This window comes from Accipiter gentilis, chromosome 14 (assembly GCF_929443795.1).
Source record: "Accipiter gentilis chromosome 14, bAccGen1.1, whole genome shotgun sequence".
NCBI classification, from domain to species: domain Eukaryota; kingdom Metazoa; phylum Chordata; class Aves; order Accipitriformes; family Accipitridae; genus Astur; species Astur gentilis.
This window is the reverse complement of record NC_064893.1, coordinates 8,450,262-8,462,771: the sequence shown is the minus strand read 5'-3', so window position 1 is coordinate 8,462,771 and position 12,510 is coordinate 8,450,262. Positions and strand designations below refer to the sequence as shown.

At 36.9% G+C, this 12,510-nt stretch overlaps 1 protein-coding gene across 2 annotated transcripts in view; it reads right to left on the bottom strand.

The window, feature by feature from the left end:
- Window positions 1–499: 499 nt before the first annotated feature.
- CUL1 (cullin 1) overlaps window positions 500–12,510 on the bottom strand; it is a 54,058-nt gene continuing 42,047 nt past the window's right edge. For both annotated transcript variants that reach the window (XM_049816463.1, XM_049816464.1), the window contains 13 exons: window positions 11,720–11,827; window positions 11,520–11,626; window positions 10,278–10,326; window positions 9,597–9,728; window positions 8,883–9,000; window positions 7,832–7,908; window positions 6,937–7,068; window positions 5,464–5,556; window positions 4,596–4,643; window positions 4,423–4,505; window positions 2,850–2,955; window positions 2,004–2,117; window positions 500–1,089 (listed from right to left, as the gene is read on the bottom strand). In XM_049816463.1, coding sequence (XP_049672420.1) covers window positions 1,009–1,089; window positions 2,004–2,117; window positions 2,850–2,955; window positions 4,423–4,505; window positions 4,596–4,643; window positions 5,464–5,556; window positions 6,937–7,068; window positions 7,832–7,908; window positions 8,883–9,000; window positions 9,597–9,728; window positions 10,278–10,326; window positions 11,520–11,626; window positions 11,720–11,827 — 1,248 coding nt within the window. In that variant the 3' untranslated portion in view covers window positions 500–1,008. The remainder of the gene's footprint in view (window positions 1,090–2,003; window positions 2,118–2,849; window positions 2,956–4,422; window positions 4,506–4,595; window positions 4,644–5,463; window positions 5,557–6,936; window positions 7,069–7,831; window positions 7,909–8,882; window positions 9,001–9,596; window positions 9,729–10,277; window positions 10,327–11,519; window positions 11,627–11,719; window positions 11,828–12,510) is intronic.

Below are 12,510 nucleotides of genomic sequence, written 5' to 3'. Positions count from 1 at the left end.
AACATGCTGAGCAGAATGAAGCCTGGTCAATCAATACATGTGTAGTAACACTCAAATATTTTAATTTCCAGCAGAAGTTGGATTTAATGGGAATTAATTAGTCTTTAGGAACACAGACAAGTTTCTGTTCTAGTCAAAGAAATGGGCAGCCTCAACCTTAATTATTCAGGGCAGGATTTAGGCAAGTGGGATGCATTTTATAGCACACTGAAGTATTAAAACTAGCTCCAATTTCAGATGACCAAGTATTGCCTTATATATATTTAAGTATTTTCAGTTCTGCATATCTTCTGAAATCATCACAACTTTCTTTTCTTTCCAAAGTGCAGACATCTCCTCTTAAAAAAGAAATAACATGCACATTTGATGAAAGATGACAATTAATTTCTTCAGAGAACAAAATGTGCTTAAATCACCAGAAAACAGGGAAAAGGAGGAAAAGCAAAACAAATTTCTATAACTTTCATAACCATTGTACCTTTTATTTACATTTAGAAAGATAAGTCATGAAACTTAAAACAATGAAACCAAATGCAACTTGTACAGAAATCTTTTAATTTTTTTTTATTTATCACACATTAAAAAATGAAACACACTATACAAATGGTTTTTCATAGCAGATTACACATGGGTCCATTCAGACTCGCTCTCAAAGTGCTGCCAACATTTGTAAGTGCTGCCTGCGATGGCAGCTGTTTATCATATAGCCAATGTATTGATTTAAATGCAGTAGCATGCAACCCTTAAAGGACAAGGGTTTGATTCCTTTCTGTTCTTAAATTAGGTTAAATGGCATTGGTGTCCATATTTACATACTTGAAATGTATCAATCCTGAGCAGTTCTGATGTAAATCTGAGAATGGCTGATGGGAGTCCTGGTCTCAGTTTTTAAAAAGGGAGGTCCAAATGGCAGCAGGGTGGCTGCTATGAAGTTCCGTTGCTTTCATTCTTTCCATCACATACCTATTTGCTGAGTGTCACACAGTCAAGTAATTGCTAATAAAAATGTTAAGCCAAGTAACTGTAGGTGTCCTTCTCGCCATCTACACGTTCCAAGTATTCTTTCTCAATCAGAATGTCGATGCATTTCTGCAGGAGAAACAAATATAAGCAGTGGGACACCGGCAGAAAAGCCCACTCTGTGGTTGCTACAAACTTTGAGCTATATTGGCCACAGAGTTTCAGGCCAAGTAGAGGATGGGAGTACGCAAAGGGCACCAACCATGGCAATTGGCTCTCCTGTTTCTGACCACATCCAAGTAGAGGACTGACTTACTAATCCACTACACTGAATTATGCTTACTTGATGCCATTCCAGGGTAGTGACTGGGAGATCAACTGATCATCAGTATGCTAAGCAACTTCATAGTAAGAGAGCAAATAAAGAGTTAAACCAAGATGCAGAGTGCTTACTGTAATGTTACTAAAGATAGCAGTTGCAGTAACTAGCTGCCTGTTTCACGACTTAACTGGGTGCATCTCTTTCAGCACTGGTGGCAGTTTATGCAACTGCTCTCCACTGCCTGTTTTTTGCCCCACCTATCCCCTTGGTTGTGGATGTAAAAACCATTGGTGGGACCACTAAACAAACCAATGAGGAAACCATAACTAAATACAGTGCCCCCCCCCCCCCCATTTTTATTCTAGAAGAGATCAGGAAACTGTTCTATTGAGCTGGCCCACAAGCAGGCGTACTCTCACAACTAGGAGAGCAGAAACAAGAGATAAGCCTGGAGCAAAGGCTGCTGTAAGCTGGCACTGATGTGAAAAGATGCAATCAAGTTACTATTTTACCACTGCCAACAATACAAAACATGCACATTACCATAAGAGAAATACAGTATTTATGGTTAAAGTATTTCCTACTTACATACAATTCCAAAAATCTCTCCTTACCCATCGATTTCCTTAGCTTCTCTTTTTAATTCAGAAGCATCTATTTTGTCTACATATGTCCTCCTCACCTCCTGGAATACAGGTTCAGAGATGTGGTTCTCACGTACCTTAATTACGGGAACTCGTGGCTTGAACCTTGAGGACAGCTGTGTTAACACTTCTCCAAGTAGTTGCTGGTGTTTTAGAACCTTCCTCATTTTCATGATTCTCACAATAGCAGCCTGCACAGCAAAGTCGGAAAGGTGTGCTTAGGAGCAAACTACCTGTCCTTCTGGATAAAGCCATTTTCCTTCCCTAGCAGATCACGTCTGCTAGCACAGAAGCATCATCACAGCAACCTTGAGTACCAGATAGGGAGAAGCATGCCTACAAATGTCAACTACTCACACAGACTTTAAGAACTTAGATTCTACACAGAATACAGTCATCAGAAGTAGCTTTGACACATGAATTTTAAAAACTACCCTCCTATAGTCAGTCATAACAGTAGTATCAACTGGTACCAAGAGCAACATGAAACTACTTATATAACAGAAAGCCTTCTTTATATATTTCACCTTACTGTGACACTCTTAGTAGTACATTTGTATTTCTTTCCCCTCCCTTTTGCTTCTCAAGTGGATTCCAAATGAACTGATGGAAAAATACTACCTAGGTATTACCAGTTTTCACCCAGGACAGAGGTCTGGTGAGTGTGTGCATCCATGGAACCCAAACCTCATCAACCTAATGTCAGAACAAATGTTAAATCATGCCTTTCTATGTTTTCCTATTACAGACCTCAATCGCCTTTAAGAGTACTGTAAATACATTTTTAGCTTCAACACAGTGCACTGCAATGGCACGTTGGCTTTTAATAAAAATTAAGAAAACTCCACAGTAAGCTTTGTTAAAGGATTACAAAGCTGTAATTCTAAGTTCATAGCATGGCAGCATTCTGCAATGTAAGTCACCTGAATCAGTAGTTTCCTATCTTCCTCTATGTTTTTGTGTGTAGTCTCTTGCTCCTGCTTCTGTTCAGTCTTCATTGGCACATTGATGTTTACCCTTAATTTTTTGCTGTAAAGAAAAACAGAAGTTAATAACACAATTAGCCTATTTAAAAAACAATCAAACAAAAAAACCCTACCCCAAACAAAACCCAACTACAAAATAAAGTAACTGTGGTGGTGTAGCTTTTACAACAAAAGGGGACTTTGGCACTTCTGAAAATTTTAAGCAATCTTATTCAAGTTTAAAAAAATAAATAAACCCCCAAAACCTGCAACCAACCAAAATACCTTTTTAGCCATTGTTCACAACTTATTGAATCCAACCTAGTGCTCTGTTAGGTCAAATTAGCACTTTACGATCACACTGTATTTGAAACATTTCTGTGTTTAGGAACAAGCTTCCAGTCAGTGAACGAGACAAAGAAAGTCAGTGGAAATAGAATCGCCTTTCTAATTTACAGATTGGATTCTGACCATAATGTGGAGAAAAATCCATTTGTTCTGTAAAAGTGAATTCTGCCTTTCTTTCATATGCTGCCCAGTGCTCACGGTTGTGCTAGGGCAAGCCCACAACCACACGTGACTGCTCTGGAGACAAGGTGCTGTGTCACAAGTGGGGAATGAGCCTCAGCACCAGGGCACCAGGGAGCGCCGGGCAGCGCTCAGCCTCTTGGCTGCAGTGGGGAGGGGATTGGTTACTTAGTTTAGCGTAGTCCTGTGCCTCATACAGTGGGAACCACTGAGCCACGCACTGCAGCAAGGCTGAGCTGTTTCCATCACTGCATTAATGTAACTGACCATGAATTCTCAAACCTTTGCTCAAGGAGGGAAAAAAGCAGATAAAGAACAATGTACAAGGAAAGGTTTTATAATGTTTCTTTCACTTGAGATCTTATCTTCAGAAGTACTGAACTCCACTGAATTTATGCGTGTGTATGTCTATGCTCTGGTAAGCATGGTAAGAAGTCGCCACAGTACTGCGAACAGCTTAAAATATACAAACGCTGAAGATGACACTGGTTAAAATAAGTAATAAAAACTACTAAAAATTGTGTTTATTAAGTTTTCAAATCACTGTACACTCTGAAGTTCTAAAATGACCCTGCCGATCTTCTCATGTTATCTCTAGTGGATGAACATTTAAAACTTTGACCTTTGCTGGTCACTGTACACTACTGTAACCTTATAATGTATTTTGTGAGTGCATGCAAGTCATGCACCTCAGTAAAAAACAGCAGAATTTCTTACCAGAAATAAATTATACAAGACTCAAGGAACAAAAAGGACGTACAAAAATATGTCCAGGCCTTGAGAGACTTTATGATAAAGTCAGATAGCTGAAATCTTACCCACCGCCCCTACTAGCCAACCCTCTCCTTTAAAGCTGGTACACCTTGGATCTATATTTGAATTGGCACTTGAACCCTGGAGCTTTCATCCCAGGTGTATTAGGTTTTACCCAAATTTTGAAAGCAGAGAGGAAGATGCTACCCATTATACACAAGTGATTTACACTGCTGAAGTTTTTCCTTACTTTTTATAACCAAGATACAGTTTTATTAAGGTATCTGGTTTTAACTCAACCTCATCAACATTTGCATTTTCATCTTCCAAAACCTGCAAGGAATAAAAAAAAAAATAATTAAATAAATATGAATACATTTTTGCTGAATGTTAAACAGGTCATAAAGAAGTAAGAGTACTTACAAGCAATTTTGATTTCAACAGTATCTGTAGAACTTGTGCCAAGATATCCTACAAAATTACAGAAAATATTACCAGCACAGACAGACACCACCTTTCTCTAACTTAAAATGCTTCAACAAGAATACACTTAAGAACTAATGAGTGCAGAACACTACAAAATGATTGGGGAAAAGCGCTGTAAAAATGTAGTACACAGAAGTAAAATGTAATAAGGCCCTTTTTGTGCGTTAGAACGTATTCCCCTTGCGGCCAGTCAAATAGCATCTATAATAAATGGCAACCCCATAAGATTTCTGGGTTTGCTGTAAACCATCAGCAGCAGTAACTCTGTAGGTATGTATTTCTAAAAGTAAAGGACACAGATGCCAAATAAACTGTGGGCCATAAAGTCTACTTGGAAAGAAAAGGAGGGAACGTTTTCCACAAAACAGAATGAGACAATGAAACCGCAGATTTTACTATGTTCGTGTATATAAGCCTTGAGATGTAAAGAAGAACGGATCTGCAGATCAATCATTTAGGGAAAACACTATTTTTCCTAGAATGTTGTCTTTCAGTATTAAAAATGTATGTAGTGAAACACTGAAAACTTACTACCAGAGCTCAGCAGGAAGCTAGACAATTCACTCTAGTCATAAACAGGAGTATATACACACACCAAGATTCATCAGAAGACTAGGCAGTTACAATTACAGGAAAGTAAACCAGGAAAGGAAGTTGACCAAGAATAGAGCACATCTGTCTCCTTCAGGACAGACTGACTCTGGCTTCAAGCATGTCTAATTCCAATTTCTTACGATAGCAGGAAGAGCCCTGAAGACCAAAAGACTTGTTCACAAGAGTGTGGTAAAATGTGCAAAGTCACTACCATTTTTATTTGAGTACTGTCTGTCAACTGCTGCACGGTATAGGCATCTTCTGTGTTGTACTGCAGTAAAATCGCCATCTGGAATGTGGATGCCTAACAGATCCAAAAAAAGAGAATGAAGGGGAAAGGGGGGGAAATCAGAGAAAGAGAATGAACAAACATACTTTTTGAATTTGAACTGCCTGAAACTCAGCAGTTGAATACATATACTGGAATATTTGGACAACAGAGAACAGCCAACTAGTGCTAACCAGTACACAATACAGAAAAATCGGGTGTTACTTATACAACCAGAACTCTACCTCCATCATTATCTAAACATAAACCCTAAGATTATGATCATTTAACTAGCTGCAGACACTTCATCAAATCTTCTGTTATGGTGTCAAAGCCTTATCTTTCTACTTGCTAAAATAATTATTATTATTTAAAATAATTTTAAATTATTTTCCTCTGTCAATCCTTGACTCTTACCCATTTAATCTTCATTAAAACATACACAGAATACTAAATGCATCCTCACAACCCTCCTAACTCCAGCAGAATAATGAAACCAAATTTATAAAGAAGGCAGCTATCAGTGGCTTATTCATGTCTATCACCACAGGATTAACATATGTTGATGACAAGTTCAAAGTCTGAGATTATCTTGTGTCTTCTCACTGTTGCAAACTCCCCTCCTCTGTCTACTTTTTGAGAGAAAGCAGACAGGAAAGTATAAGAAGCATCAGATCTTAGGCAAAGAGGTTGCAGTTGTCTCACACAACCCAGTTCAACACCTGTTTAAGCCACAAGTAATGTATTCCCTTTTCTAAGTTAATTTTCTTTTAAACACAGATCTTAAGAATCAGTAAATAAATAAAACATAACAAAGGTTCTATTAACCACACCAACAACTATCTGGGGAGGGCTAAGATTTATTTCATTTCAGTAATGCACAGATCTGTAGCCATCAGGTCTTGCATCTGTGCTTTGCTTTATATAAAGACAGTAGCATTCTTCACAGGAATAAAGCTAATGAATGCATGTGAGCATTGTAAATAGTAGCTAAACATATATGTGTGTGTACATATGAATGTACACCCCCTCACCCCAATTAAAGAACTGAATGATTTACTTAATTGTGATACATCATTACCTATTGTTAATGAATATTTCGATATACAAATAAAATACAGCTCAATTCACTGCATTATCTATTAAAATTAGTTTGTGTGTGGGCACAGGTATTCACATGAACTCCACACTACTTCAACATCTACACACTTAATGCATTTATCTGCACGATGGTCCTTTAAAGTAAAGCAAAGCAATTATCTCCAAATGAGCAGTAAAGAGGCTGAGCAGCTCATCCAGATAACGTAAGAGCAGTGGAGCAGAGCTTGAATGCATGTCTTTCAAATGATTAGCTGCACTCAGTCCTCTAAATGCAGTCATCACCAAGCTCTTCTATTGGCATGATGTTATCCTTACCTGTAACGTGTATCTATTTTTGAAGCAGTTGGTAACCAATTCCCCTTTGGACAGCTGATACAACCATGTTAATTTTCTTCCACTATGACGACTGGCATAAAATGCAGTAAATCTCTGATAGCTCCGTTCTAACTGTATAAAAACAACAACAACAACAAATAAATAAAGAGTATTATTTACCTTCATTTACTAGAACATGGTCTGGAACCAACAAAGGAGAATCAAATCTGATCACCCTCGACTGCCATGTTGTCTGAATAAGACAAACAGAAATCGAAAGTATTGAAATTCTTCAGACTGGATGAAAATTTCCCTTCGTTATGTGTTTCCCCTTTAAAGTGTCATTAACAATACAAACCTAAACAAGCATTTACATTTCATTCTTCCTTTTATGATACACTAAGCAAGGCTAGAAAGGCGATTTCTTTTAACCACCTTCATCCTCCGGGTAACAGCAGTTAAACTTATTTCTGATGTTAAGTATTCATGTCTTGTCTATGTTGGATAAGCACTCAACAGAAACCTAATGATTATAATAGCTAAAGATTTTACTGGACAGAGCTGAAGCAACGGCAAGAAAGAGTTTCTTAAATGAAAGTATACACAGAAAAATACACTAACAAAGATTTGCTTCAGTTATTGTTGAATGTTTTGAAGAAAGATTCATTAACCAGGGTCTTTCCACAGGAGAAAAGTTACATATTTCACACAGTTCCCTCCTACTACCTTACTCACTTAATCTTGTTCCAAATATCCTCCAGCCAAATAGGCAAACACCAGAGACACGTCCAGTCCTCTCTGACACACAACAAAACAGGAGGAGACACCAGCCTTGTAAAACGAATTTCTCACGTGATCATTCCATGTTCAGATGAACCACGTGCAAGCGCCTCACCTCAGATGGCAGAGCAAATGTGCAGGACTGCTGGAACGGCCACGATCCAGAACTCAGCACCTGGATGCTGAAATCCACTGGAAGAGAGGTGAAAAGGCTGAGCTGCATTATCCCCCTTGCTCCCACCCCCTCTTCAAAGATGCAGTTCCAGTTCTAACACAAACAAGAAACAGTTCTACCTTTTGCTCAAACTAACATGGTGAAAAATCATTAATCAATATTATTTTTTTTTATTGGACCATAAACCAAAGGAATTCAAGTATGATGTTGCTGCAGTTGGAAAGCTTTAGATTTACTGTGGCAGTCACTCAATTTTCTCTTATTTCTAGAAGTTATTACCCTGTTTCTATCCCCACAACAGATTTCTATTTTAACACGCAAGTGTAAAAATTGTAAGCGTTCATTTTTATGTGTAACTAAAACTCATCACTCCACAGCACACAAGTGCAAGAATAAACATTTCACATTTATACTTGTAAGGCATTTTGGGCAAGTAAGAATAATAAAAAAACTAAGTAAAATTTAAGCCGGACAATACGCAACTCTAAATGTAATCCAACAAGTTATTATAAATTCTTTAAAGAATTTGTTTCAACATGCTTCAGTGAAAAAAATATTTCTTTATAAAAAAGTGATAGGACTGTCTAACAACCTAAAACACAAGATCCTTTTTTCCTTAATAGTTTCACGCAAGTATGAACTTAAGCCATGTTGTGCTCAAAATCAAAACTGTTTAAAGAAAAACATCTTTCCAACCAAAAAAAAAAAAAAAAGACGACAGAATTCAACTTAATTTAATTACATACCTACATATGAGCTGCAAAATCAGGAGGAGGCTACCCATAACAGAAGATATAAAGTGCTATTAGAAGACAAAGTACAGACCTAAAAGACTAATTTAAAAATCCTATCTATCTTGGTCAAAACAATACTAACTCTAATTTCTGGAAGTATGATGTTTAAATCAAATACTTTGCTCGTATAGTTAGCTATGTAGAAATAAGAGGAAGCTAAACTACTCAACAGTAACTTAGGTAAATGTATTACTTACAATCTAATGGTTCTGAATTGGTCAGGTGCTTTTTAAATTGCTCATTCAAGTCCTTGCTTACACCAATATCTTGGAACATCCGCTGCAGCTTGGAGGTATACTCAAAACCACAAGCTTGCTGTATTTTAAAAGCACAGATATGTCAGCAAGACATTTTTGACACTGGAGAATGAGAACAAAGTATTGGAGCCTTTTTTCTTAAAAGATGATGTACAAAGTTCAGTATTTCCCTTACTCAAAGTACTGATCCCAACTAGACATGCTCTTTAACTGTCATTAAAAACTGAAGAAAATTTTGTTTAAAAATGAAGCAAAACACATAATGAAAGAGACTATTAAAAGAGTACTGGATCATATTTTGCTTGACCCTGAATGAACAAGGGTTAATGAAATTAAGCAACTTTTCAGCAGGCATTCCCTTGGATAATTATATCCATGTCACTCATTTGGATAAGAATAATTACGCTTAACTCCATCAGACAGACATGCACTACAAGCTCCTAGGACTCCATCAGACAGACATGCACTACAAGTTTCTAGGAGGTTAAAAAAAAAAAAGGGGGGGCTGGGGGGGGGGTGGGGAGAGAAAACCCAGGTTGTGTATTTTTCTATTGTACATGAAATGACGAAATAAAAGGACATACATCAGTGCTTTCCAAGGCAGCCTGAAGACCTGCAATATGGTAGATCACAGGACAGGTATGGAATACTCACTTTTAGTTTAGAGATCATGCTTGCCTCAGCATCATCACTAGCACTGTTCTGATGTACAAGTCTTTTTGCCAGCATTTTAGCATAGAATTTTTGAAACACATCTTTATCCTCAATGTACTTGAAGACAACCATCTGGAAAAGGCAAGATAATTTGCAAGAAAAAAAAAATTAAGCATTTGTCTTGAAAAAGCTGTAGCAGTAGCTACTTCATTTGCACTTAAATTTTTAAGGGCAAGCTTATTTGGTTTGGGTTTTTTCTGGTGGGGGGAGGGGAGTGGTGCTGTTTGTTTCAAATGTGGATACTATTTTAAACACATTAACTGTATATTCCACATGTACAGCCTTATATATGAAAAAATATATAGTGTATATATGTAATTATATAAAAATACATTACAGAAATTATATATATCTCTATATAAAAATGAAATAAAAGCTTGAATTCCATTTAACCACTTTAAATCTGCTATAAAGGGCTTTCTTTTTTTTTTTTAACAAAAAAAGAAATACAACCAACAAGCCACACAGAGATGAAGATTATTACTGACAAGCTGAAATATGAAGTAATGAAATCAAACATACAAAATAGAAGGTTTTCTCTCATCTGACTTGTGTGATAATCGAGTATTACTATCTTGTCAAAGCTTACACAGAAGAGAATTGTATTTATAGAAATCTTACCACTTGATTGAGTGTATCTTCCAATTCTGCTTCTTCTGGATTCTTTGAGCTGCAATTAAAGTAGTGCATTTTTAATAAGTCCCCAAACCACTGAATTAAAACAACATATGGATGTATATGGAAATTTCATAAATAAAGGAACACAGATTGAGTAGTTTTGGGATCAAAGACTCTTTCGAGAGGAAACAGTGTAATGAAATGAACACTTCTCTTCACTATTACACATGTAAGCAATTCTGAAGTAAGTGATTTTTAAACAACAGGTTGAAGTCCTGGACCATGAATTGCTCCGGACTTCCTGCTAGCCTGATACTTCTCAGGATTTATGGGCTTAAACATGGATCTCTCTCTTCCCACCTTTTTTCTGCTGCTAAATGCATTCATTTCTTATCTTAGATAGTACCGTGAAAAGAAAACAGCTCAGAGAGCTGTGTCTTGACTGGGTGAGAGCTCAGGTGGCACCACATTGTTTTCCTCCATATCATGCTTGTCCATCAGGCATACACCAAATCTACCGTTCAGAAAGCTAGTATTTATAAAGGAGAAAAGAAATCCTTTGCCGAAGGAAGAAGGAGATGGGGAAGGGAAAAGCAAGCAAGTTCTTTTGGGTTTGGGTTGTTTGGTGGTGGATTTTTTCCCCCCCCAAAACAGCTAGAAAAGCTGCTAGTGACAAAACTGACACCAATCCAGCATGAACTGAACTGATACCGACTCAATGTATGAGCTGCTGAATCATTTGAAACCAAGTACCTTAATTAAATTATGAGCCACAAGAAGTTAGAAAGCAGTTTTTGTCTTCCTCAATTTTTGCCCCGATGGAATACAGATAATAGAGAAAACAACAGGAGGAAAGCACAAGTTTTAATGGAAAAAAGGAATGTGCCTCTCTTTACAACATACAACACAACTCAATTTTTTTGGGGAAAAAAAACCAAAACAAAAAACAAACTAAAAAAACCCTTCTGTTTTATTAAAAAAAAACCCCACAAACTTAGTTTCCTATAAGGAAAGAAAGATCTTAGATCTTTTATTATTTGGCCCCTCATCTTTAAAAAGGAAAAGTAAACTCCACATAATCTTTAGGAACGGTCCTACTGAAATTTTTGTATTCAGAATTTGGTATAATTAATTTTTCTTGAAACATTAAGTTCTGTTTCTGAAGATACTATATAAAAATTCATATGCTAGAACCTTTTAAAACAAAAGCCAACCCGAAAGAATAATTTGTCTTTGAAGACGTACCTTTTCTTTAGTAAAGAGTCACAGTATCGTGCCAGTAGCTCTGGGGATTTACTGGATGACTGAGCCATTTTTGTCACTGCATTATTATTTATAAATCGACCACAAGCCTATAAATCACAAAAGACAGTGAAATTTTGGGAGACAAAACAATGAATAGAAAAAAACCTCAAAAATGTTCGTATACTGCTACATATACTTACTTTGTCTAGTGCAGCCACAAAGCCAGCATCATTGTTGAATGCAGACATGACTAAAGCATTATATTTCTTATGGACATCCAACACTGTCTGTACATACATTTTTGGATCCTGCAATAAAGACAGATTGTTTTGTGCAACCCACTAACTTCCTGCTTTCTATTTCCCCCAAAATGGAGCTACTCACTGGCCTAAGCAGATTTTTATGGGGAAAGTCTATATTAGAAATATTTTAAAGGTAAAACAGTATCCAGACTAGTTTAGGTCCTATGTCCAGGACTGACTTACATTAGCACAAGCTTTCATTTACAGCAACCAGAGTGCAGAGTGTATTATGTTATACAGTACAAAAGAAAACTTACTCAGCCATTACAATAATTTCCAAGGACATGTTCAAAGACATAAACTTAATTCAAATCAGACCTAAAAGAGCTGGACAATCATAAAATGGCAGTTGCCATAGAAGAAACTCTTGAAATAAATATCTTTAGTAAGAACATAACAGGTGTATCCCTAATAGGTACAACTTAGTACAGAGACCTCAGTCATTGTTGACAGTTCTTAAAAATTATCAGTTCAACACCCAGTGACAGTCAAATGCCAATAAACAGACTGAGTCCTACATGCAATTACTGATCCCTGCATCTCAATAAAGATGGAGTCAGAGTAGGAACAGTGAAGGGCAACTAAAAAACCAGGCAGCCATAGCAGCCACTAAACAACAGACTAAAAAGGCCAGAAGTCTTCAATTTGGACATCAGAAGTTTGAAAGGGCCTATGAACAAGGTTTACAA